The 22,094-nt window shown below is 48.4% G+C and overlaps 1 protein-coding gene across 2 annotated transcripts in view; it reads right to left on the bottom strand.

Annotated features, from left to right (window-relative positions):
* Positions 1 to 22,094, bottom strand: part of tfr2 (transferrin receptor 2) — an 84,529-nt gene that overhangs the window by 50,122 nt on the left and 12,313 nt on the right. For both annotated transcript variants that reach the window (XM_072258296.1, XM_072258297.1), the window contains exons 2-6: positions 14,999 to 15,070; positions 8,921 to 9,122; positions 6,315 to 6,516; positions 5,499 to 5,639; positions 4,291 to 4,402 (exon numbers count right to left, since the gene is read on the bottom strand). In XM_072258296.1, coding sequence (XP_072114397.1) covers positions 4,291 to 4,402; positions 5,499 to 5,639; positions 6,315 to 6,516; positions 8,921 to 9,122; positions 14,999 to 15,031 — 690 coding nt within the window. In that variant the 5' untranslated portion in view covers positions 15,032 to 15,070. The remainder of the gene's footprint in view (positions 1 to 4,290; positions 4,403 to 5,498; positions 5,640 to 6,314; positions 6,517 to 8,920; positions 9,123 to 14,998; positions 15,071 to 22,094) is intronic.

Below are 22,094 nucleotides of genomic sequence, written 5' to 3'. Positions count from 1 at the left end.
ATGCGGTGGCGGGGAACGACAGACGGCAACTAAAATCTTTCCTAGATGACCTAGCAAGGGACATTAGAGGGAGAAGCAGCCTCGCTCCTACGGGGGATGGTGGGTCACAGGGTGCCGCTGGTACCGCTCGAGCCCGGAAGGCAAAAAGTAACCTTGCTTTCTTTCCGGACAGTGTGGTGGAGGGCGCCTCCGCTCTCACCGAAATGGGCACAGCTGCTGAGACCTAGTGTGCTCCCGTCATGAAGCTTACCATAGCTAGTCTCAATGTAAACGGCAGCAGGGGTCCTCTTCGCAGGCATAACAATCTCTCAGCCCTCAGGGATGGGCGGTATACGGTGAGTTTCCTGCAGGAAACCCATACCATCCCTGGGGACGAGTCTGCTTGGCTCCTAGAGTGGCGGGGCGGGGTCTACATGAGCCACCTCAGCTCCATTTCTAGCGGGGTGGCGATCCTGTTGGCCCCGACCTTCCAGCCAGTAATTGAAAGAGTCCAGGACGTTGTGCCCGGCCGTCTGCTCCACCTGGCTGTGCGCCTGGGTGGCGTACCATTGCATTTTATCAATGTGTATGCTCCCAGGCGCGGTGTGATGCAGACGCGCCTATTCTGCCAGCTGTCCACCCTCCTGAGCTCCATCGATCCTGGGGATTGCGTCATCCTCGGGGGAGATTTCAATTGCACCCTCGAGGCGGAGGACCGTTCGGGCCTCCAACGCGACCCAGCATCGGCAAAAAAGTTAAAGGAGCTAGTTGGCTCCTTTGACTTGGTGGACAGCTGGCGGGATCTTCACCCCAACTCTAGCGCCTTCTCGAGAAGGTCCAGAGAGGGGGGTTCCAGGATAGACCGCATTTACATCTCTCGGGCCTACGTCTCCCGCTTGTCGGCGTCCTCCATGTGGCCGGTGTCGTGCTCGGATCATCACCTTGTGTGGATGGGATTTATTCCACTACACCCTCGGGTGGGATCCGGGTATTGGCATTTTAACAACCGGCTGCTGGAGGACAGCCGATTCCGGGATTCGTTCCGAGCGTTCTGGGTCTCCTGGAAGGAGAGGCGGAGAGAGTTCTGCTCCCTACGGCTATAGTGGGATGTGGGCAAAGCCCACATCCGGTTTTTATGTCGGGAGTACACTATGGGGTCGACAAAGAGGCGGAGCTCTGAGGTTGAGCGGCTTGAGAGAGCGTTGCTTGACCTGGAGTCCCGCCTCGGTCCGACCGCTGGAGACCAACAGCTGTGGCAGGAATACCAGGAGAAGAAGGACGCACTAAGGAACCTGCAGCTCCAGCAGTCCCGAGGTGCGTACGTGAGGTCACGGATCCAAATGCTGCAGGATTTGGACCGTGGCTCACCCTTCTTCTACTCGTTGGAAAGGTGGCGGGGAGGTCAAAAGCAGCTAGTGGAGCTGCTGGCTGCCGATGGCTCCTCCATCACGGACCCTGATGGAATTAACAACGAGGTCCGTTCATTCTATCGGTCCTTATTCTCGCCTGATCCGTCAAATGCGGAGGCGTGTAATGAGGTCTGGGAGGATTTGCCGAAGGTCAGCCCAGAGGACGCAGTGCGTCTGGATGCCCCCCTGACTCGGGAGGAGCTGTCCACTGCCCTTCGGCAACTCCGGAGGGGCAAGTCCCCTGGTTTGGATGGACTGAGTGTTGAGTTTTATCAGGCTTTTTGGGATGTCCTGGGGGATGATTACAGCCTTGTCCTAGGGGAGAGCCTAGCCACCGGAGAAATGCCCCTCTCATGGCGGAGAGCTGTTGTGGTCCTACTGCCCAAGAAGGGAGACCTCCGCCTGCTAAAGAACTGGCGGCCGGTCTCCCTCTTGTGCGTGGACTACAAGATCTTCGCCCGGGCTATGGCCAACCGTTTGGGTTCGGTAATTGGACAGGTGGTCCATCCTGACCAATCTTATACAGTCCCGGGCCGCTCCATCCAGGACAATGTCCACCTAGTACGGGACCTGATCCACCTACTCCAGGAGACTGGGACCCCGGCAGCGTTTCTTTCTCTTGACCAGGAGAAGGCTTTTGACCGGGTGGACCACAGTTTCCTGGTGGGCACCCTGCAGGCTTTTGGGCTCGGACCACACTTTGTGGCCCGAGTTCGGCTCCTGTACTCTGCCGCAGAGTGCCTAGTTAAGATTAATGGATCATTGACAGGACCTATCCACTTCCGAAGAGGAGTGCGTCAAGGGTGCCCCATTTCCGGTCAACTGTATGCGATCTGTGTCGAGCCATTCCTCAGCCTTCTTCGGCGAAGGCTGACAGGTCTGGTTCTGCGCGAACCGGACATGGGGGTCGTCCTCTCGGCCTACGCCGATGATGTACTCCTCATGATGACAGACCCCTGTGACCTGCGGAGGATGCGCGAGTGCCAAGATGTTTTCTCGGCGGCATCCTCCGCCAGGATCAACTGGGCGAAATGTTCCGGACTCTTAGTAGGCCAGTGGCAGGTGGACTCCCTGCCGGAGGAGATGAGAGCTTTTGAGTGGAGCACCAGACGTCTTCTCTATCTGGGAGTCTACCTGAGTCCTTCTGGGGAGACCTGGATGGCGAACTGGCAGGACCTGGAGACAAAGGTCATGGCCCGGCTAGGGCGCTGGTCAGGCCTTCTCAGGGTGCTTTCCTATCGAGGCAGGGTGGTGGTCATAAACCAGCTGGTGGCCTCCATGTTGTGGTACCGGATGGTCACCTTGGTCCACCCTGCCCCTTTTGTCGCAAGAATGCAGAGGAAGCTAGTGGACTTCTTCTGGGGAAACAGGAAGCACTGGGTCTCTGCAGCGGTTCTGAGTCTCCCAGAAGGAGAGGGCGGACAGTCGCTGGTGTGTGTACGCACACGACTGGCGGCTCTCCGCCTCAGGACGCTGCAGAGATTCCTGTACGCCGAGCACCCTCCCAGGTGGCACGTGTTGGCGACTTTCTTCCTCCGGAGGGGCTGCTGTCTTGCCGAAGATATGCGGCTACCACCGGCGGGCGTTAACCGTGCTGCTTTGCAGAGGCTGCCCGGCTTCTATCAGGACCTACTGAGAGTCTGGAACATGGTTGCCTCAGGCCGGGAATCCCCTCCTCTGGCAGAGGGCGGGGTCCTGGCTGACCCTTGCCCTGTCTCAACGGATGTCGGTGCGGCTCGGGTGTGTGGAACGACTCGGGCTGAGCTGCTCGTCGGGCCCAGGCCCGCAGCCTTACCCGAGAGACGAATCCACACAACTTGAGCCGTCTTTCATCGACAGCCACAATCCCATTCAGGGATGCAGGCAGGAGGTACCTTTATGGGCTGCTGCTCCACACCCTCCACTTCCTAGCATTTGTCCACCGTCCCGACACGCCATGGCGGTCGGTCTTTCCACCTGGAGGTGAGGGGGGTCCCCAATGGAAGTCCCTCTACAAGGGAGTCTTTCCCATGCACCTTGGGGATCTCGGCTGGAGGGTGCTGCATAAAGCGGTGCCCTGCAATAAGTTCTTTAGTTTGTACACGGATCTCCCAGCCGCGTGTCACTTCTGCGGGCTGGAGGAGACCGTGTACCATATGTACGTGGAGTGTGTGAGGCTGCAGCCCCTTTTCGCGTATTTGCGTGGGCTGCTTCTCGCCTTCTGGTTGCATTTCAGTCCCACCCTATTCATATATGGTCATCCAGTAAGGAGGGGGGCACAGAGGGATGAGGATGTCCTTGTCAACTTGCTCCTGGGGCTGGCGAAAATTGCCATCCGTGGCTCCTGGAAAAGGGTGGCAGGAGGTTCTCCCCTGGCGGACTGCCTGGCTATGTTTAGGGGGTATGTTCGAGCCCAGGTGAACATTGAAAAGGAATACGCACAGTCCACGGCGACCGTCGAGATGTTCCGGGACCGTTGGGCTCCGCGGGGTGTAAATGTCATCATTGATGAGGATGGCAATATATTGGTTTAACATGTATTGTCTGTTTGTAGTGTAGTAAATGTGTTAGTCACTGGTTTTGTAAATATTGTATAGCACCGACATTTGTAATAAAGAATTTTGTTAAAAAAAAAGGGTCAGACACAGAGTGAAGCTCCCTCTACACTGTCCCATCACACTCTCCCAGGGTCAGACACAGAGTGAAGCTCCCTCTACACCGTCCCATCACACACTCCCAGGGTCAGACACAGAGTGAAGCTCCCTTTACACTGTCCCATCACACACCCCCAGGGTCAGACACAGAGTGAAGCTCCCTCTACACTGTCCCATCACACAGTCCCAGGGCCAGACACAGAGTGAAGCTCCATCTACACTGTCCCATCTCACTGTCCAATGCTTGAACCCGGCCCATTGTCACTTACCGTGACGTTCCCATTTGGACTGTACGCGAGGAAAATGGACTGGTCCGGTGGCTCGAGCTTCTCCTGGATATTTCCTTTTGAGTCCACCAGCCACAGGTAGTTGGGGGATGAGCTGTGGGGGGTGGGGGGGGGGGAATGAAGAAGCAGCCATTGACAAGCGAAGTTTCCCATCAGCCCATTCCCTTTGACCCTATAGCCTAGGAACTCGGTCCCTCTTGCCCTGTCCAGGCACCACTGAAGACATCCTAACCGAATGCATCCGTACGACAACTGTTTTCTACTTATCACAGGCAACAGGAGGAGAACCCCCAGTATCGCCTGCCCCCCCCCCCCCGATGTGCAGCGCAGATTGACCTCACCGTCTCTCCCGGAACAGAGCACCTGATACAGGTGAGGCTGCGGGGAAGGGGGCAACAGTATGTGAACGGTAAGAGAATAGGGGGAAGAAGAACCTAAACTGTGCGCCCCCCCCCCTCCTAGCATGCTGCTGGCAACAGGAGAGTTGCTCTGTAAATCAAGAAAATCTGCCGATGCTGGAAATCCAGAGCAACACATACAAAATGCTGGAGGAGCTCATCAGGTCAGGCAGCAGTTTTGGAGGGACATAATCAGTTGATGTCTTGGTGCCATGACCCTTTTTCAGGACTGAGAAGGAAGGGTGGGGAGGGGGTGGGGGGAAGATGCCAGAATAAAATGGAGTGGGGAGAGGAAGGAGGCTAGCTGGAAGGTGATAGGTGAAGCCAGGCGGGTGGGAAAGGTAAAGGGCTGGAGAGGATGGAATCTGCTCGGAGAGGCGAGTGGACAATAGGAGAAAGGGAAGGAGGAGGGGACCCAGGAGGAGGTGATGGGCAGGTGACTTACTTACGTCGCTTCACCTATCATCTTCCAGCTAGCCTCTTCCCCGCCCCCCTCCAGGCATCCCGCCCGTTCCCCCTCAGTCCTGATGAAGGGTCTCAGCCAGAAATGTTGACTCTTCATTCCCATCCATAGATGCTGTCTGACCTGCTGAGTTCCTCCAGCACATCGTGTATATTGCTGTGGATTCCCAGCATCAGCAGTACCTCTTACTGACTCTAATTGACAGATTTTGCTCTCTGACTCTCTGTTGCAAATGGAACAAAGCTGAGGACGAATTTCATGCAGGCTGTATTAAACCTGATTCTGATTTTGTGAGTGTGGTTACTACACCCCGCCTGCCGTGACCCTACCTGTCTGGGAAGGGCAGGGTGACGTAGTGCGAGTCTGTCCAGACGTGGTGGAGGTTGAAGGAGTGGAGCTTGTCGAGGATGACTTCGTTCAGCCGGCTCAGCTCCCTCGAGCCCACTGGGTGGGGGTCCTCGCTCATCATCCTGCAAGGTACAGTCAACGTCCCCTATCAGTCCTTGACTATAATTATTATCATGTGATTCCTTCCATTTTCATCACCACCGACTGAGGCGCCTATTGACACCTCTGCAATTATCCGCACTTCTCATCGAAGACAAAGCATGCACTCATTGGCCACCCTATTACATGCACCTGGACATCTGCTCGTTATCTAATCAGCCAATCATGTGGCAGTAACTCAAAGCACTCAGACATGTTGAAGACGTTCAGCTGTTGTTCAGACCAGACATCAAAGTGGGAAAGAAGTGTGATTGAAGTGACTTTGACTGTGGAATGATTGTTTGTGCCAGATGGGGTGGTTGGATTATCTCAAAAACTGCTGATCTCCTGGGATTTTCATGCACAACAGTCACTGGAAATACAGGAGTATTGATAAAGACTAGGATCACCTATCTTGTAAAGACACTGCCCAGCAGACGGCAATGGCAAGACACTTCTGTAGAAAAATTTGCCAAGAACAATTATAGTCTGTTATTACCCATATCGTAGGACATGGCACATAACACTGGGATCAAGACTAACTTTTGTTTGTAATGTACTGATCTGCTGCTGAAAATCTGATTTTCATGGCATTTGTATCTGTGCCTGTGACAGTAAACTCAAACTTAAAGTTGAGCTCGTGTTCAGGGAACACCAACCTGATGTTTTTGACGATCTGGTCCTTGTCGATATATTTTTCCAGCATGGTCTTGAGATCCGTCCAGTGGAGGAAGAATTGTGAGCTATAGTCTGTGTCCTGGGAAAAGTCGTCATAGTCATTCACCACGGCCATACCCACCATGGTATCTGCTGGACATGTTCTACGGGTGTTGCGAAAAGTGACGTATCCAAGGAGAAATGCTGCGTGTGTTAGTGGAGAAAGAGAGAGAGATTGGTTCCATGAACACTTCACTGGTGCCTCAGGGAAGCAGCCTGCATAGTCATACAGGCCCTTCATTCCACACCCCCCCACCACCCACCACACACAGCCACACACGTTATACAGTGAGATATAGGAACAGAATTAGGCCATTTGGCCCTCTGAGTCTTCTCCGCCATTTCTTCATGGTTCTCAGCCCCAATTCCTGCCTTCTCCCTGTAAGCATTCATGCCCTGACTAATCAAGAATCTATCAACCTCTGCCTTGAATACACCCAATGACTTGGCCTCCACAGCTGCCTGTGGCAACAAATTCCACAGATTCACCACTCTGGCGAAAGCTCCTTAGCTCTGTTCTAAAAGGACGCCCCCCTATTCTGAGGCTGTGTCCTCTGGTTCTAGACTCCCCCATCATAGGAAACATCCTCTCCACATCCACTCTATAGAGGACTTCCAACATTTGGTAGGTTTCAATGAGATCCTCCCCCACCCCCTGTTCTTCTGAATCCCAGTGAGGCCCAAAGCCATCAAATGTTCCTCGTGTGACAAACCTTTCAATCCTGGGATCATTTTCGTGAACCTCCTTTGAATCCTCTTCAATGTCAGCACCTTCTCCCTCATCTGGTCTCATCTATCGCCTGCCAGCTTGTACTCCTTCCCCTCCCTCCAGCTTCTACCCGTTTCCTTTCCAATCCTGATGAAGGGTCTAGGCCGGAAACATCCACTCTTTATTCCTGTCCATAGATGCTGCCCGGCCTGTTGAGTTCCTCCTGCATTTTGTGTGTGACTCCTGACTTTGATTAGTGACAACCTGGATCTCAACTTTCCTGAAAGAGGGGCCGAGTCCCTGATGACAAAGATTATCATAAGATCAAAAGGTCATAAGGATAGGAGGCCATTCAGCCCATTGAGTCTGCTCCGCTATTCAGTCACCAATGATTTTTCTTCAACTCTTAAGACCGTAAGATATTGGAGCAGAATTAAGCCATTCGGCCTATCAGGTCTGCTCTGCCATTTCATCATGGCTGATCCATTTTCCCCCTCAGCCCCAATCTCCTGCCTTCTCCCCATATTCCTTCATGCCCTGACCAATCAGGAATATAAGAATATAAATCCTCAAACAATCAAGAGTTTATCAATCGTTCTGCTTTAAGTACACCCAGCAGAGCAGACTGGTGATCTGATTCAAACCTGGGGTGTTGGGTTGGTTGGTCTATAGCCAGTTCTGATGGCCAGGAAAGGTTTGGAGGGGTTTGGGCCAAACTCAGGAAAATGATCTTAGCCTAAATTGGTCAGCATGGATGAGTTGGGCTGAAGGGCCTGTTTCTATACTTGATGACTGTAAATCCCTCTCTCACTATGGCACTAAAACATCTCATTACTCTAACTGTATGATATTTGGAGATGATGTTTCAAATTCAAAGTTCAGAGTACCGTATAAATTATGCAGTCTTGCGATTCATCTCCTTACAGGCAGCCACAAAACAAGAAACTCAAAAGAACCCATTAAAAAAAGATTAACAACCACCCAACGCACAGAAAGAGAAAAAGGCACAAATCCTGCAAACAATAAAAGCAAGCAACAGCATTCAGAGTGAAAGTGAGTCCATAGACACAAAGCCCAGAGCAGGCCCACAGCCTCAGACTCAGTTCATATCCTCTTCTGTTGATATAGTTGGGAAGTCTAGGACCTGAGTGAAGCAATTTTTGGGGCATTAAAGGGAAATAAGCATATTTATTTTGAGCTTCCCCAATTTCTTATGGTATAGGAAAAGGCCATTTGGCCCAATGAGTCTATTCTAGCTATCGGACCAATTGCATGAATTCTATTCTCCTTGGTTCTCACCTTTTACATATTTTCAACCACGTCCCCATCAACTCCCGTCTTATTGCACTCCTCACCCAAATACTGGGGGACAATTTACCTTGCTGATTAATTTACTAACCACACATGTCATTGGGATGTGGGAGTGAACTGGAGCATCCATGGGGCGGGGGGGGGGAGGTGGTGGATGGAAATCCACATGGTCACAGGGAAAACGTGCAAACTCTACACACACGCAAGCACACGCGCGTGCACTGACACGCGCACAGCACCAAAGGCTGGGTCTCCGTTGCTGTGGAGCAGAGATCAAATCGTGGTGCCACTGTGCTGCCCTGGGTCAGCCAGCAGTGCGCTCAGGTAGGATCTGAGCCCCTGCCCGAAGGGTGGGAGCACTTCACCAAGTGTTGCCCTGGCTGTGAGTGCACCCGATCTGTACACAGCAGGATCCCACAGATTGACCACTTGTTCCAGGTAACCCCCCCCCACCCTTGGGACAAGGGATATCTCAGTCACTGATTGGCCAAGCCCTCTCAGTTTACAGGTCAAAGGCCATACTCTCACCGACAACCAGCAGCAGGAGCAAGGCCAACACCCAGAAAATCAGGGCCTTTCTCCTGTTTTCATGCTTCCAATTGATGAGCTTCACCATGTCGGTCGTGAATAAAGGCTCTGGAGCCTCATCTTCTGTCAGCTTCATCTCCACTGAGCTACTGACTTCACCCTCGGCATCCTGCTGGAGATTGTAGAAGGCGCGCGGTCCATTCTGTTGAGGATGAAAAATGGTTCGAGTTACACATAGAACACACCTCAGCCATCACCGTCTGGTTGTCCCAAGCTGAGTGTTTCATCCACTGGCACTTACACCCAGTGGCTACTTTTATTAGTGCAGAAACAAATCAGCCAATCATGTGGCAGCAACCCGATGTATAAAAGCATGCGGACATGGTCATGAGGTTCGGTTGTTGTTCAGACCAAACATCAGAATGGGGAAGAGATGCGATCTAAGTGATTATTGGTGCCAGACAGGGTGGCTTGAGTTTCTCAGAAACCACGGATTTGCTGGGACTTTCACGCACAGGGTTTGCAGAGAATGGTGCATGGAACAACAAAAAAACCCAGGCGAGCAGCAGTTCTGTGGAGGAAAACACATGGTCAATGGGAGAGGTCAGAGGAGAACGGGCAGACTGGATCAAGCTGACAGGTGACAGTAACTCAAATAAACACACGTTACAACAGCGGTGTGCAGAAGAGCACCTCTGGGTGCACAACGTGTCAAACCTTCAAGTGGATGAGCTGCAACAGCATCAGAAGACCACAAGCTTACACTCAGTGGCCAATTTATTAGGTGTAGGAGGCATTTAATAAAATGGCTATTGAGTGCATACAGCACCTGAAATTTCCCCTGTATCCTATTGCTTAGAGTGTAGAATTCAGACTCATAGAACATTACAGCACAGTAACAGGCCCAGGGAAGAAAATCCTGACCTATTCATCCTTTCCCTACATTTCAGGTATTCAGATCTTGGCAATTTTGTTGTAAATCTTCTCTGTACTCTTTCAATCTTATTGATTTCTTTCCTGTCGGTAGGTGACCAGAACTGCACACAATACTCCAAATTAGGCCTCACCAATGTCTTTTACACCTTCAACATAAACCTCCCCATTCCTGTACTCAATACCTTAGATCTATGAAGTCCAATGTGCTAAGTGCTCTCTTTGCGAACTGATCTACCTGTGACGCCACTTTCAAGAAATTATGGATCTGATTTCCCAGATTCTTTTGTTCTCTCTGTGCCCTACCACTCAGGAGTAATCATGGACATAGATAGGGTGGTCACAGTCTTTTTAACACCTTTGGAAGCATTATGTTCAGTAATGTAGGCTACCAAAATTTCCAGTGGGCCACCTGGAAAAAATGGGTTGAAAAATGGCAAATGGAATTTAATTCAGACAAGTGTGAGGTTCAAAGTTCAAACTTCAAAGTAAAATTTATTATCAGAGTACATACATGTCACCACATACAACCCTGAGATTCTTTTACCTGCGGGCATATTCGGTAAATCTATAGAAGAGTAACTGTAATCAGAATCAATGAAAGAGCAAGAGCTTAGGAGACAGCAAACTATTGAAATTCAAATATAAATAAACAGCCATAAGTAATGTGAGCATGAAATAACAGGTTAAAGAGTCCTTAAAGTAAGATTGTTGGTTGTGGGAACACCAGAAATAGAATGTGTAGTTGTCCTCTTTTGTTCAAGAGCCTGATGGTTAAGGGGTAGTAATTGTTCTTAAACCTGGTGATACAAGTCCTGAGGCTCTTGTACCTTCTACCTGATGGCAGCAGCAAGAAGACAGCACAGCCTGTGTGGTGGGGAACTCTGATGATGGATGTTACTTTCCTACGACAACATTTCATGTAGATGTCCCTAAAGGTGGAGAGGGCTTTGCCTGTGAGGTACTGGGTCGACTCCACTAGGATTTTCCACTGAAAGGCATTGGTGTGTCCATACCAGACAGTAATGCAGCCATTGCACTTCGGGAGGGTAACCCCGGGAAAGTCTTACACAATGAACAGTAGGCCATAGAGAGGTGCGGTAGAAGGGAGGAATCTGGGAATACAGATCCATAATTCCTTGCAAGTGGAGACACAGGTAGATAGGATGGTAAAGAGAACTTGTGGCTTATTGGCCTTCATAGATAAAAGTATTGAGTACAAGAGCTGGGATGTTATGTTGAAGTTGTCTAAAAAGTTGGGAAGGCCTAATTTGGAGTATTGTGTGCAGTTTTGGTCACCTACCTGCAGGAAAGATGTTAGCCAGACTGAAAGAGTGCAGAGAAAATTTATAAGGCTGTTACTGGGACTTGAGGATCTGAGTTACAGGAAAAGGTTGGATAGGTTAAGACTTTTCTTCCTGGAGCATAGGAGAAAGAGGGATGATTTGGTAGGTATACAAAATTATGAGAGGTATAGACAGGGTAAAGGCAAGCAGGCTTTTCCACTGAATTTGGTGAGATTAGAACTAGAGGTCATTGGTTAAGGGTAAAAAGTGAAAAGTTTAAGGGGAATTTGAGGGGGAATTTTTTCACTCAGAGGGTGGTGAGAGTGTGGAACGAGCTGCCAGCACAAGTGGTGCATGCGGCTTCAGTTATAACATTTAAGAGAAGTTAAGATAAGTACATTTTTGGGAGTGGTGCAGAGGGGTGTGGAGTGCTATGGTCTGAGTGTGGGTGGATGGGATTAGGCAGAATAATAGTTTGTCATGGACTAGATGGGCTGAAGTAGTTGTTGTGCTCTATGAGTCTATGACTATAAGACATAGGAGCAGAATTAGGCTATTTGGCCCATCGAGTCTGCTCTTCTATTCCATCATGGCTGATCCATTTCCCTGTCAGCCCCATTCAGGTGTCTTCTCCACATAACCCCTGACTAATCAAGGACCTTAAGAAAAGGTCAAGGTGGACATGAACTTAAGGCCCTGTATAGCAAGGGGAAGACAGCTATGAGCTTGGAACTGCAGGAGAAGGTCAATTTGATTGCCAGGTTGTCAGAAGTGGACTTCAGGCAAGCCAGCACCAGAAGTGAGAGACATTCAGAAATAAATTGAGGTCAGGGCCAGTATGTTCCACAAGGTGAATGGCAGAGATAGAGGGTCCCAAGAACACTGGTTATCACAGGCCAAATTACAAGGTGGTGAGGTATTGAGAACTGAGGTAATTTGAGAGGACAGGACAGGACGTGCAAAGGGGTACTTGATTAGGAGGGGGAAAAAGGGGCACAGAATATCATTAGGGATAAGATTAAGGAAAAACGCAAAGCTCTTTAGCACTACAAGGGAGACAGGTCAGAATACATGATGATTAAAAGACCATGAGGTATAGGAGCAGAATTAGGCCATTCGGCCCATTGAGTTTGCTCCATTGTTTCATCATGGCTGATCCATTTCCCTCTCAACCCCTTTCTTCTGCCTTCTCCTCATAAACTTTCACTAATCAAGAATCTGTCAGCCTCTGCCTGCAATGCACCCAGTGACATGGCCTCCACAGCTGCCTGCGGCAATGAATTCCACAGATTCACCAAAGAAATTCCTCCTCATCTCTGTTCTAAATAGGTGTCTCTCTATTTTGAGGCTGTGTTCTCTGGTCCTAGACTCCTCCATCAAAAGAAACACCCTCTCCACATCCACTCTGTCGAGGCTTTTCAACATTTCCGCACGGGTGTTCAACTGCGCACATTTTCGTTTTTGGACGGGCCCGGTTCGTCACTCCTGCACAGTAATTTACCCGGAATGGGACTCAGTAAAGATGTTTAATTGTACTGATCTGTTGCCGGTCTTGCTCTGCAACATTTCCCCCGGGTCCCCTCCTCCTTTCCTTTCTCCTTTGGTCCATTCTCCTGTCCTATCAAATTCCTTCCTCTCCAGCCCTTTACCTTTTCCATCCAGCTGCTTCACCCACCACCTTCCAGCTATCGTCCTTCCCCTCCCCCTCCCCACCATTTTGTTCTGTCACCTTCCCCCTTCCTTTCCAGTCCTGATGAAGGGACTTGGCCTAAAACTTGGACTGTTTATTCATTTCCACAGATGCTACCTGACCTGCTGAGTTCCTCCGGCATTTTGTGTGTGTTGCTCTGGATTTCCAGCATCTGCAGAATCTCTTGTGTTTGTGAGGTACAGGACAGGTACATGGATAGGAAAGGTTTCGAACAGGGATCCACAGATCTCTCAGTTAATGGTAGGGGTCCGTGGCATAAAAAAGGTTGGGAACCCCTGGGTTACAGGGATATGGGTGAAACACAAGCAAACAGGAATGGCTTGAATGGCCATCTTGGCCAGCATGGCCCAGTTGGGCCTGTTTCCATCAGTTTAACTCTGTGACCTAGGCCAATCAGAAGGAAGAGCTCTGGGGGGAATTAGAACAAGTTGACCAAAGTCCCCACTCTAAGAATTGTAGGTTTCAAGGATCATCTATCTTAAAGGGGGAATTGGAGATAAAGATGACAGGCAAGAGGATTAGAACAGAATGTAAACAGATCCAGGCAGGACAAGACGGTGTCGTCATAGTGGGGAGGTCAGCAAGTCAGAAGACCCCACAGCTGCCTGTAAGGAGTTTGTACGTTGTCCCCATGACTGTGTGGGTTTCCTCCGGGTGCTCTGGTTTCCTCCCACAATCCAAAGATGTATCAGTTGGTAGCTCAATTGGTGATGGTAAATTGTCTTATGGTTAGGCTCGGGTTAAGTTGGGGGATTACTAGGCAGTGCAGCTCGAAGGGCCAGAAGGACCTATTCTGTTTTGTATCTCAATAAATACATAAAGATTCCACATTTGTAAAGCAAAACAGGGTTTACATTATCAACACAAGGGATTCTGCGGTATTTGGAAATTCAGAGCAACACACACAAAGTGCTGAAGGAACTTAGCAGGTCAGGCAGCATCTGTGGAGAGGAATAAAGGGCTGAGATCCTTCATCAGGACTGGAAAGCAAAGGGGCAGAAGCCAGAGTAAGGAGTATTGGGGAGGGGGAGGAGTACAAGCTGGCAAGTGATAGGTGAGACCAGGTGAGGGGGAAGGTGGATGGGGGTGTAGTGAGACACTAGGAGGTGATAGGTGAGACCAGGTGAGAGGGAAAGAAGATGAAGTGAGATTCTGGAAGGGGATAGGTGAGACCAGGTGAGGGAGAAGGTGGGTGAGTGAGAAGGTAGGTGAGAGAGGGGAGTGTGGGGGATGAAGTGAGACACTAGGAGATGATAGGTGAGACCAGGTGAGAGGGAAGGAGAGTGAGGGAGGAGAGAGAGTGGGATGAAGTGAGAAGTTGGGAGATGGTAGGTGGAAATGTAGAGGTCTTGGTTAATAGGACGGCCATCTTTAAGGGGAGTTAAAAGTCAGCCACCTTATTGTGGTCCCAGATAGTATCAGACATCTCAGCAAAGGTGGACCTTGTTGAAATTATTTGCTGCCCTTATAGTTTGAGATATATCAGAGAAAAAGGCATTGAAGATTAGATTATTGTTATTTGTCACATGTACATTGAAACATCAAAACATACAGTGAAATGTGGCATTTACATCACCAACCAACACAGTCTGAGCTGTGCTGGGGGCAGCCTGCGAGGGTCACCATGATTCCAGTGCCAACATATCATGCCCACAACTCAGTGACTTAAACGTGTAGGTCTTTGGACTGCAGGAGGAAACCGGAGCACCCGGAGGAAACCCAAGCGGTCACAGGGGGAGCGTACAAACTCCTTACTGAAAGCAGTAAGAATTGAACCCCGCTCACTAGTGCTGTAAACTGTTATGCTAACCACTGCACTGCTGTGCCAGCGGCAGATCAGGACCGGGATTGTCTAAGAGGAGGACAAGAGTTTGAGGTCATGTCCCTGATCCCTATGGACTCTGAGCCCTCAGCTCCGAACCATAGGGATCGCGGTTCACAGAGCGCAGCGAGGAGCCTGCCACATCCACAAGAGATTCTGCAGCTGCGGGAAATCCAGAGTAACACACTGGATTTGATGAAGGGTCTCTGCCCGAAACTTTGACAGATTATACCTTCCTCTCGATGCTGCCTGACTTGCTGAGTTCCTCCAGCATTTTGCGTGTGTTTCACAGAGAGGAGTGCATTAATTTGGGATGATGAACTCACCATAACTGACAGCAAGGATCTGATATTTTCCATCCTCTTCCACCTGAATTATTCCTCAGTTCTGTATTTGACCTGTGTAAAAAAAAAATTATAATTACCCATGGGACATTGCAGTACTGTACCATCAAGATTCCTAACAAGTGTAGCGTAGCGGCTAGTGCAATGTTGTTACAGCTCAGAGTGTCAGAGTTCAATTCCGATGCCATCTGTTGTAAGTTTTTCTGGTACGTCCTTCCTGTGGAATGCATGGGTTTCCTCTGGGTGCCCTGGTTTCCTCCCACAGCCCAAAGACATACCGGTTTGAGGGTTAACTGGACATTGTAAATTGTCTTGAGATTAGGCCAGGGTTAAAATTGGTGGGTTGCTGGACAACGTGGCTCGATGGGCTGGAAGGGCCTGTTCTGCTTTGTACAGTATCTCTGAATAAAAGTACATGAAAGGCCCCTTTGATCACTTTGCACTGAAGTGGTCTTTGCCATGAGCCCAGCTCTCCTCTGTGGCATGTCGTTGAGTGTTGGGCTCCCAAGCACCTGTATTTACTAATTGTTCTCTTAACCAGAGTCATTAAGCCTTTGTGCTTTCTGTTTAATCTTGTTAAGTTAATTGTGACTGGCACGAGTTTTCCACATCCTGTGAGTATCTACAGTGGACTCCTGACTAGTGGTCACCATGAGTTACAGGAAGTATGGGATACAGAGAGAGATGATGAGAATCAATCTGAGGGAATTGGGGGTGCAGGAATTCACATTAAAAGGGTTGCTGGGCATGGGTGAGGGAGCACAGGTCAGGGTGTTTTTAGCTTTCTTTAGGGATGTAGGGGTTTTTTAATAGGATATGATGGATAAGCAGGAATAGGGTACCAGGATGGCCAAAGATAGGAGGATAAAGTGTAGGTTAGGATATGTGTGTGTGTGTGTGATCGGGTGAAGGGTTTTAGAATGTGAGTCTATTGCACACTCCGAAGCAGAAGGTGGCGATAGTGCACCATTAAGCTGGGTGCCAACTGCCGTAAAACAAGATGGAGAAGAAGAGGAAGAAACTCTCATCATGGTGTCTTTGTATGGAGGATGGTTTATCCTAGTTGAGCCGCCAGTGTTCTTTTGAAATTCTTTGGTATAACCTCTTGTCTCAGTGTCCACATGAGAGCCTGCTGTTCCTTTGCACCCAGGTTCACTTGTTGCCAGTGCTTGCAGTAGCAGGACCTAGTTTTCTTTTATTCTGATTGTGTTCTTTCTTGTAGAAATTGTTAACTTATGCTTTTCTTGTGAATGTTGTACAACCAGTACTACGTGCCTGTGATGTGGCTGCAAGTTTTTCATTGCACCTGTGCATACATGGACTTGTGCATCTGACCATAAACTTGACCCTGACTTTTGACTTTCCTCACAGTTTCACAATGTTTACAGTGCAAAGAGTGGTGGAGGATTTCGATTTCTCCAGTGATGGTATTTTGCTCTCACTTGATGCTGCTGAAATAAGTGACCCAGCCTATTGTGACATGAACAAAGTAACCAGAGAGACACTGAAGCTAGTGGATCTAGAAGTTTTTATTTTGCAAAAACAAGCAACAGGCATTATTCTGAGGCTCTCTTGGAAGAAGAGGCCTGCTTGACCCAATATTACATGACACTTTTATATGCTAAAGATCAAAGTTAACAGCAGGACAATTCTATAATTACAATGTATCTACAATGCTTCCTTTGAATTGCATATAATTTGCAAACACCTCCGTCTTCATGCCCACACTCCAGACACCCACATGACTCTAGGCCCATTCATGCATATGTGGGCAGCTGAGGTGTAAGTGGAGTGTTTCTTTGTTTGCAATTGACCCCAACCTGCAGCTCCAGGAAGCCCATTGTTCTGAGTTGTGTTTTAAATTCAATCCGCAATCCACATTCAGATCTGAAGAATGGCTGCTGTTGAGCTTAATATTTGCTATACGTATACCCTAACACAGCCAATGGTACTCCATGAGATCTTGCAGTGCCCAGTCTTGCATGCCAAGTGGCCGTACGCCAGAAGGTCTCCTTGGTGGTTGTGGGGTAATAAGTGCGAGACTTTTTAAAAAATTGCTCTCCTGGTAAACAGTCCAGTCTTTAACAGGAAACTGCTACACTTGAATAATGTGTCACTCAAAATATTTACTGGCACCTCACACATCCTCCCCGTTCTCAGAACCTGAAGAGTTATCTAATCAAGTACAACCACACAGTCACGCTGATATACAGTCGGGGGTTTGACAGTCATGTAGTTCAGCTCAGCCAGTTGGTGACAAACATCAACCACCTGTTCACACTGATCCCCTTTCCTTCTCCCTACATTCTCACCAACTCCCCCGGACTTTACCACTCATCCACACACACTGGGGACAGGCAGCTGGCTTAATGGGGTTGCGACGAGGGAGGGGGCGGGAGCACGCTGGGTGAAAACCAATAAGGTTGTGGGGAGAACGAGCAAACTCCACACACAGACACACCAAGAAACAACAAGCAAGATAGACAAAGGAGATTCGATGGATGTTGTGTTCTTGGATTTTGACAAGGTGCCACTCATGAGGCTGCTTAACAAGTTAAAAGCCGATGGTATGAGAGGAAAGATACTAGCATGGATAAAGCAATGGCTGATTGGCAGGAGGGAGAGAGTGGGAATTAGAGTGTTTTCTGGTTGGCTGCTGGTGACTACAGGGGTGAGTGTTGGGACAGCTTCTGTTTACATTGTATGTCAATGATTTGATGATGGAACTGGTGGCTTTGTTGCAAAGTTTATGGATGATATGAAGATAGGTGGAGGGGCAGGTAGGTTTGAGGAAGTAGAGAGGTGACAGCAGAGCTTAGACACATTGGGAGAATGGGCAACGAAGTGGCAGATGGAATACAGTGTTGGGGAGTGTATAGTCATGCACTTTGGTAGAAGAAGTAAAATGGAGAGAAAATTCAAGAATCTGAGCTGCAAAGGGGCTTGGAAGTCCTTGTGCAGGATTCCCTGAAGGTTAATTTGCAGGTTGAGTCTGCTGTGAGGAAGGCAAGTGCAATGTTAGCATTAATTTCAAGAGGACTAGAATACAAATGCAAGGATGTAAAGTTGAGGTTTTTATAAAGCACTGGTGAGACCTTACTTGGAGTATTGTGAGCAGTTTTGGGCCCCTTTTCTATGAAATGATGTGCTGACACTGCAGAGAATTCAAAGCAAAGGAGGTTCACAAAAATGATTCCAGGATTGAATGGCTTGTCATATGAAGAGTGTTTGACGGCTCTATGCCTGTATTCAATAGAGTTCAGAAGAATGAGGACTGACCTAATTGAATCCATCGAGAGGTGAAAAGGCCTTGATAGAGTGGAAGTGAAGAGGATGTTTCCTATGGTGGGAGAGTCTAGGACCAGAGGACACAGCCTCAGAATAGAGGAGTGTCCTTTTAGAATGGAAATGAGGAGGAATTTCTTTAGCCAGAGAATGGTGAATCTGTGGAATTCATTGCCACAGTTGGTTGTGGAGGCCAAGACCCTGGGTATAGTTAAGACAGAGACTGATAGATTCTTGATTGTTCAGAACGTGAAGGGTTACAGGGAAAAGGCAGGAGACTAGGGCTGAGAGTTAAAAATGGATCAGCCCTGATGGAATGGTGAAACAGACTTGATGGTCCAAAATAACAAATTCTGCTTCCATATTTTATGATTAAACCCTAAGATCTCCCTCTGCAGCAAACAGCTAGCAGTAAAATTATTCTGGAATGTTCCAAAAGCCAGGCTCAGCCTAGAGCAGAGGTTTCCAAACTGGGGTCCATGGACTCCTTGCTTAATGGTATTGGTCCATGGCATAAAAAAGGTTGGGAACCCCTGGTCTGGACATTGAAAACTGAGTCTGCTGAAAGGCAAGCAGTGAGTCTGTGCAGAAATGGCTGCCTTGTGACACAGCACGTTTGAGGGAGGACATCTCTGACCCATAACCTGCAGACTGGAGCACTCTCACTTCTCATGCAGCTGGTCACACCCAGTAGAACGTTTCCCCAAAACTTGCTTTGATTCTCAGTAACCAGTTAACTAATCCTGAACAACAGGGCTCCTTATCAAGGGATACAGGGAGTGTGTCATCAAGATAGATGGTATTGAACAATGGTTTAGACTTGAACGTACAAGTGCTCGACTCCTGTTCCTCTGGTTCTAATCTCTCTGAGTTCCCTGTGAGTCAGGTGTTCCCACCCTGGGATCCACAGACCCTTCTGTTAATGGGAAGGGTCCATGGCATAAAAAGTGGCTGGGAACCCCTGCCTGAACTACAATGCCTATCATAATGTTCCATAACTTGTCTTTGAACTTTACCAACATCAGACAAAGCCACGCTCTCTTCTCACTGCTGCCATCGGGAAGGAGGTACAGGAGCCTTGGGTCCCACACCGCCAGGTTCAGGAACGGTTATTACCCTTCAATCCTCAGGCTCCTGAACCAGTGTGGATAACTTCATTCACCCCAACACTGATTTCACTAACTACAGACTCACTTTCAAGGACTCAACAGCTTATGTTCAGTATTATTTTGACCATAAGACCATAAGATATAGGAGCAGAATTAGGCCATTTGGCCCATTGAGTCTGCTCTGCCATTTCATCATGGCTGATCCATTTCCCTCTCAGCCCCAATCTCCTGCCTTCTCTCCATAATCTTTCACACCCTGAGTAATCAAGTATCTATCAACCTCTGTCTTAAATGCACCCAGTGACCTGACCTGCACAGCCAGCTGTGGTAACAAATTCCACAGATTCACCACCCTCTGGCCAAAGAAATTCCTCCTCATCTCCGTTCTAAGTGGACATCTCTTTATTTTGAGGCTGTGCCCTCTGGTCCAAGACTCCCCCACCAAAAGAAGCATCATCCTCATATCCAGTGTGGATAACGTCACTCACCTCAACACTGGACTGAGTTCACTTTCAAGAACTCTAAAACTCTTGTTCTTGTATTATTTATTTACTTATTTGTTTATTATGATTATTATTTGATTTTATTTGTATTTGCAGAGTTTGTCGTCTTTTGCACATTGTTGTCAGTCTTTGTGTATATTTTTCATTGACTCTATTTTGCTTCTTTGTTCTACTGTGAATGCCTACAAGAAAATGTATCTCAGGGTTGCATACGGTGACATACACTGAATGTACCCTAGTAATAAATTTATTTTGAATTTTGAAACCCTCCGTTGCATATGCAAAACATCAGTAAGTGTGGAGAGGGTGTTTCTTATAGTGGAGGAGTCGAAGACCAGAGGTCACAGCCTCAGAATAGAGGGACGTCCATTTAGAATGGAGATGAGGAGGAATTTCTTTAGCCAGAGGGTGGGGAATCTCTGGAGTTCGTTGCCTCGGGCGGCTGTGGGGGCATTGTGTGTAGTTAAGGCAGAGGATAGATTCTTGATTACTCGGGGTGCGAAGGGATACGGGGAGAAGGCAGGAGTTTGGAGCTGAGCAGGGAATGGATCAACCATGATGAAATAGTGGAGCAGACTCGATGGCCTAATTTTGCTCCTATATCTTATGGTCTTGTGTATTTAAGTTGAGAGGGGAAAAGGTCAAAGGTGATGTGAGAGACAGGTTTCTGTACAGAAAGAGTAAAGAAGTGGCTGCCAGGGTAATGGTGGAAGCAGATATGATGGCGGCATTTTAATGGCTGTTAGACAGACTCATGAATATGCAGGGTGCAGTTTATTGATCCAAGTTCATAGCTCATTGAAAGTGGCTACACAGGTCGATAGGGTGGTTAAGAAGGCTTATGGAATGCTTGCTTTTGTTAGTTGATTATGTTACAATTTCATAACACTCTGTTTAGGCCACATCTGGAGTATTTCATACAGTTCTGATTGCCCCACTACAGGAAGGATGTTGAGGCTTTGGAGAGGGTGCAGGAGAGGTTTATCAGGATGCTGCCTGGTTTAGAAGGCACGTGCTATCATGTGAAGCTGGACAAACTTGGGTTGTTTCCTCTGGAGTGCCAGAGGCTGAGGGGAGATCTGACTGAGGTGTAAGAGATTATGAGAGACATCGATAGAGTTGTCAGGGAGCATCTTTTCCCCGGGGTTGAAATGTCTAATACCAGAGGGGGTAGGTTCAAGGGGGATGTGGGGTAAGTATTTTACTCAGTGGTGGATGCCTGGTATGGTGCTAGAGGCAAATACTTTAGAGGTTTTTAAGAGACGTTTGAACAGGCGCGTGAAGGTGGAAGATATCGACACAGTGTAGGTAGGAGGGGTTAGTTTGGGGGGAGGGGGGTTGATTTAACTTTAGCTGATTCAGCACAACATTGTGGGCTGAAAAGTCTGCTTTTGTGCTGTACTCTCCTAGGTTCTGTTGCAACGATGTGTGGAATCAGAGAGTTAATCTGCCACTGGTGTGTGGATGTTGGGTAGAATCTTGGGAGTTTGATGAGATTGTGGGGAAAACCTGGTCAGTCCACACGGAGTATTTTGTTCAGCTTTGGTAGCCTCATTTTAGGAAGGATGTGGAAGCGTTAGAGAGGGTGGAGGAGATTTACCAGGATTCTGCCTGGATTAGACAGCATGCCTTCTGAGGAAAGGTTGAACAAGCTAGAGTTTTCCTCTTTGGGGCGAAAGAGGATGAGAGACCACTTGACAGAGATGTACAAGATGATAAGAGGCACAGATAGAATGGACAGCCAGCACCTTTCTCCCAGACTGGAAATGGTTAATACCAGAAGGCATAATCTTCAAGATTCAAGATTATTTGTTGTCATTTGTTCGTACAGAGTGAAAAGGAGAACAAAATGATTGCTATTCCGGATCTACTGCAGCATAAAACCACAATAACCATAAAGAACCCAGTCCATCACAGGTAAAGCCCTCCCAATGTCTGACCCACATCTATACCAAATGCTGTCGTAGGAAAGCAGCATTCATCATCAGAGATCCCCACCACCCAGGCCATGCTCTTTTCTTGCTGCTGCCATCAGATAGAAGATACAAGAGCCTCAGGACTCAAACGACCAGGTTCAGGAAAAGTTATTACCCCTCAACCATCAGGCTCTTGAATAAAAGGAGATAACTACACTCATCCACTCAGATGTTCCCACAACCACTGATCTCACTTTAAGGACTC

This window comes from Mobula birostris, chromosome 5, assembly GCF_030028105.1.
Source record: "Mobula birostris isolate sMobBir1 chromosome 5, sMobBir1.hap1, whole genome shotgun sequence".
Taxonomy (NCBI): Eukaryota; Metazoa; Chordata; class Chondrichthyes; order Myliobatiformes; family Myliobatidae; genus Mobula; species Mobula birostris.
The sequence above is the reverse complement of the archived record's forward strand: the minus strand, read 5'-3'. Positions and strand labels throughout refer to the sequence as shown.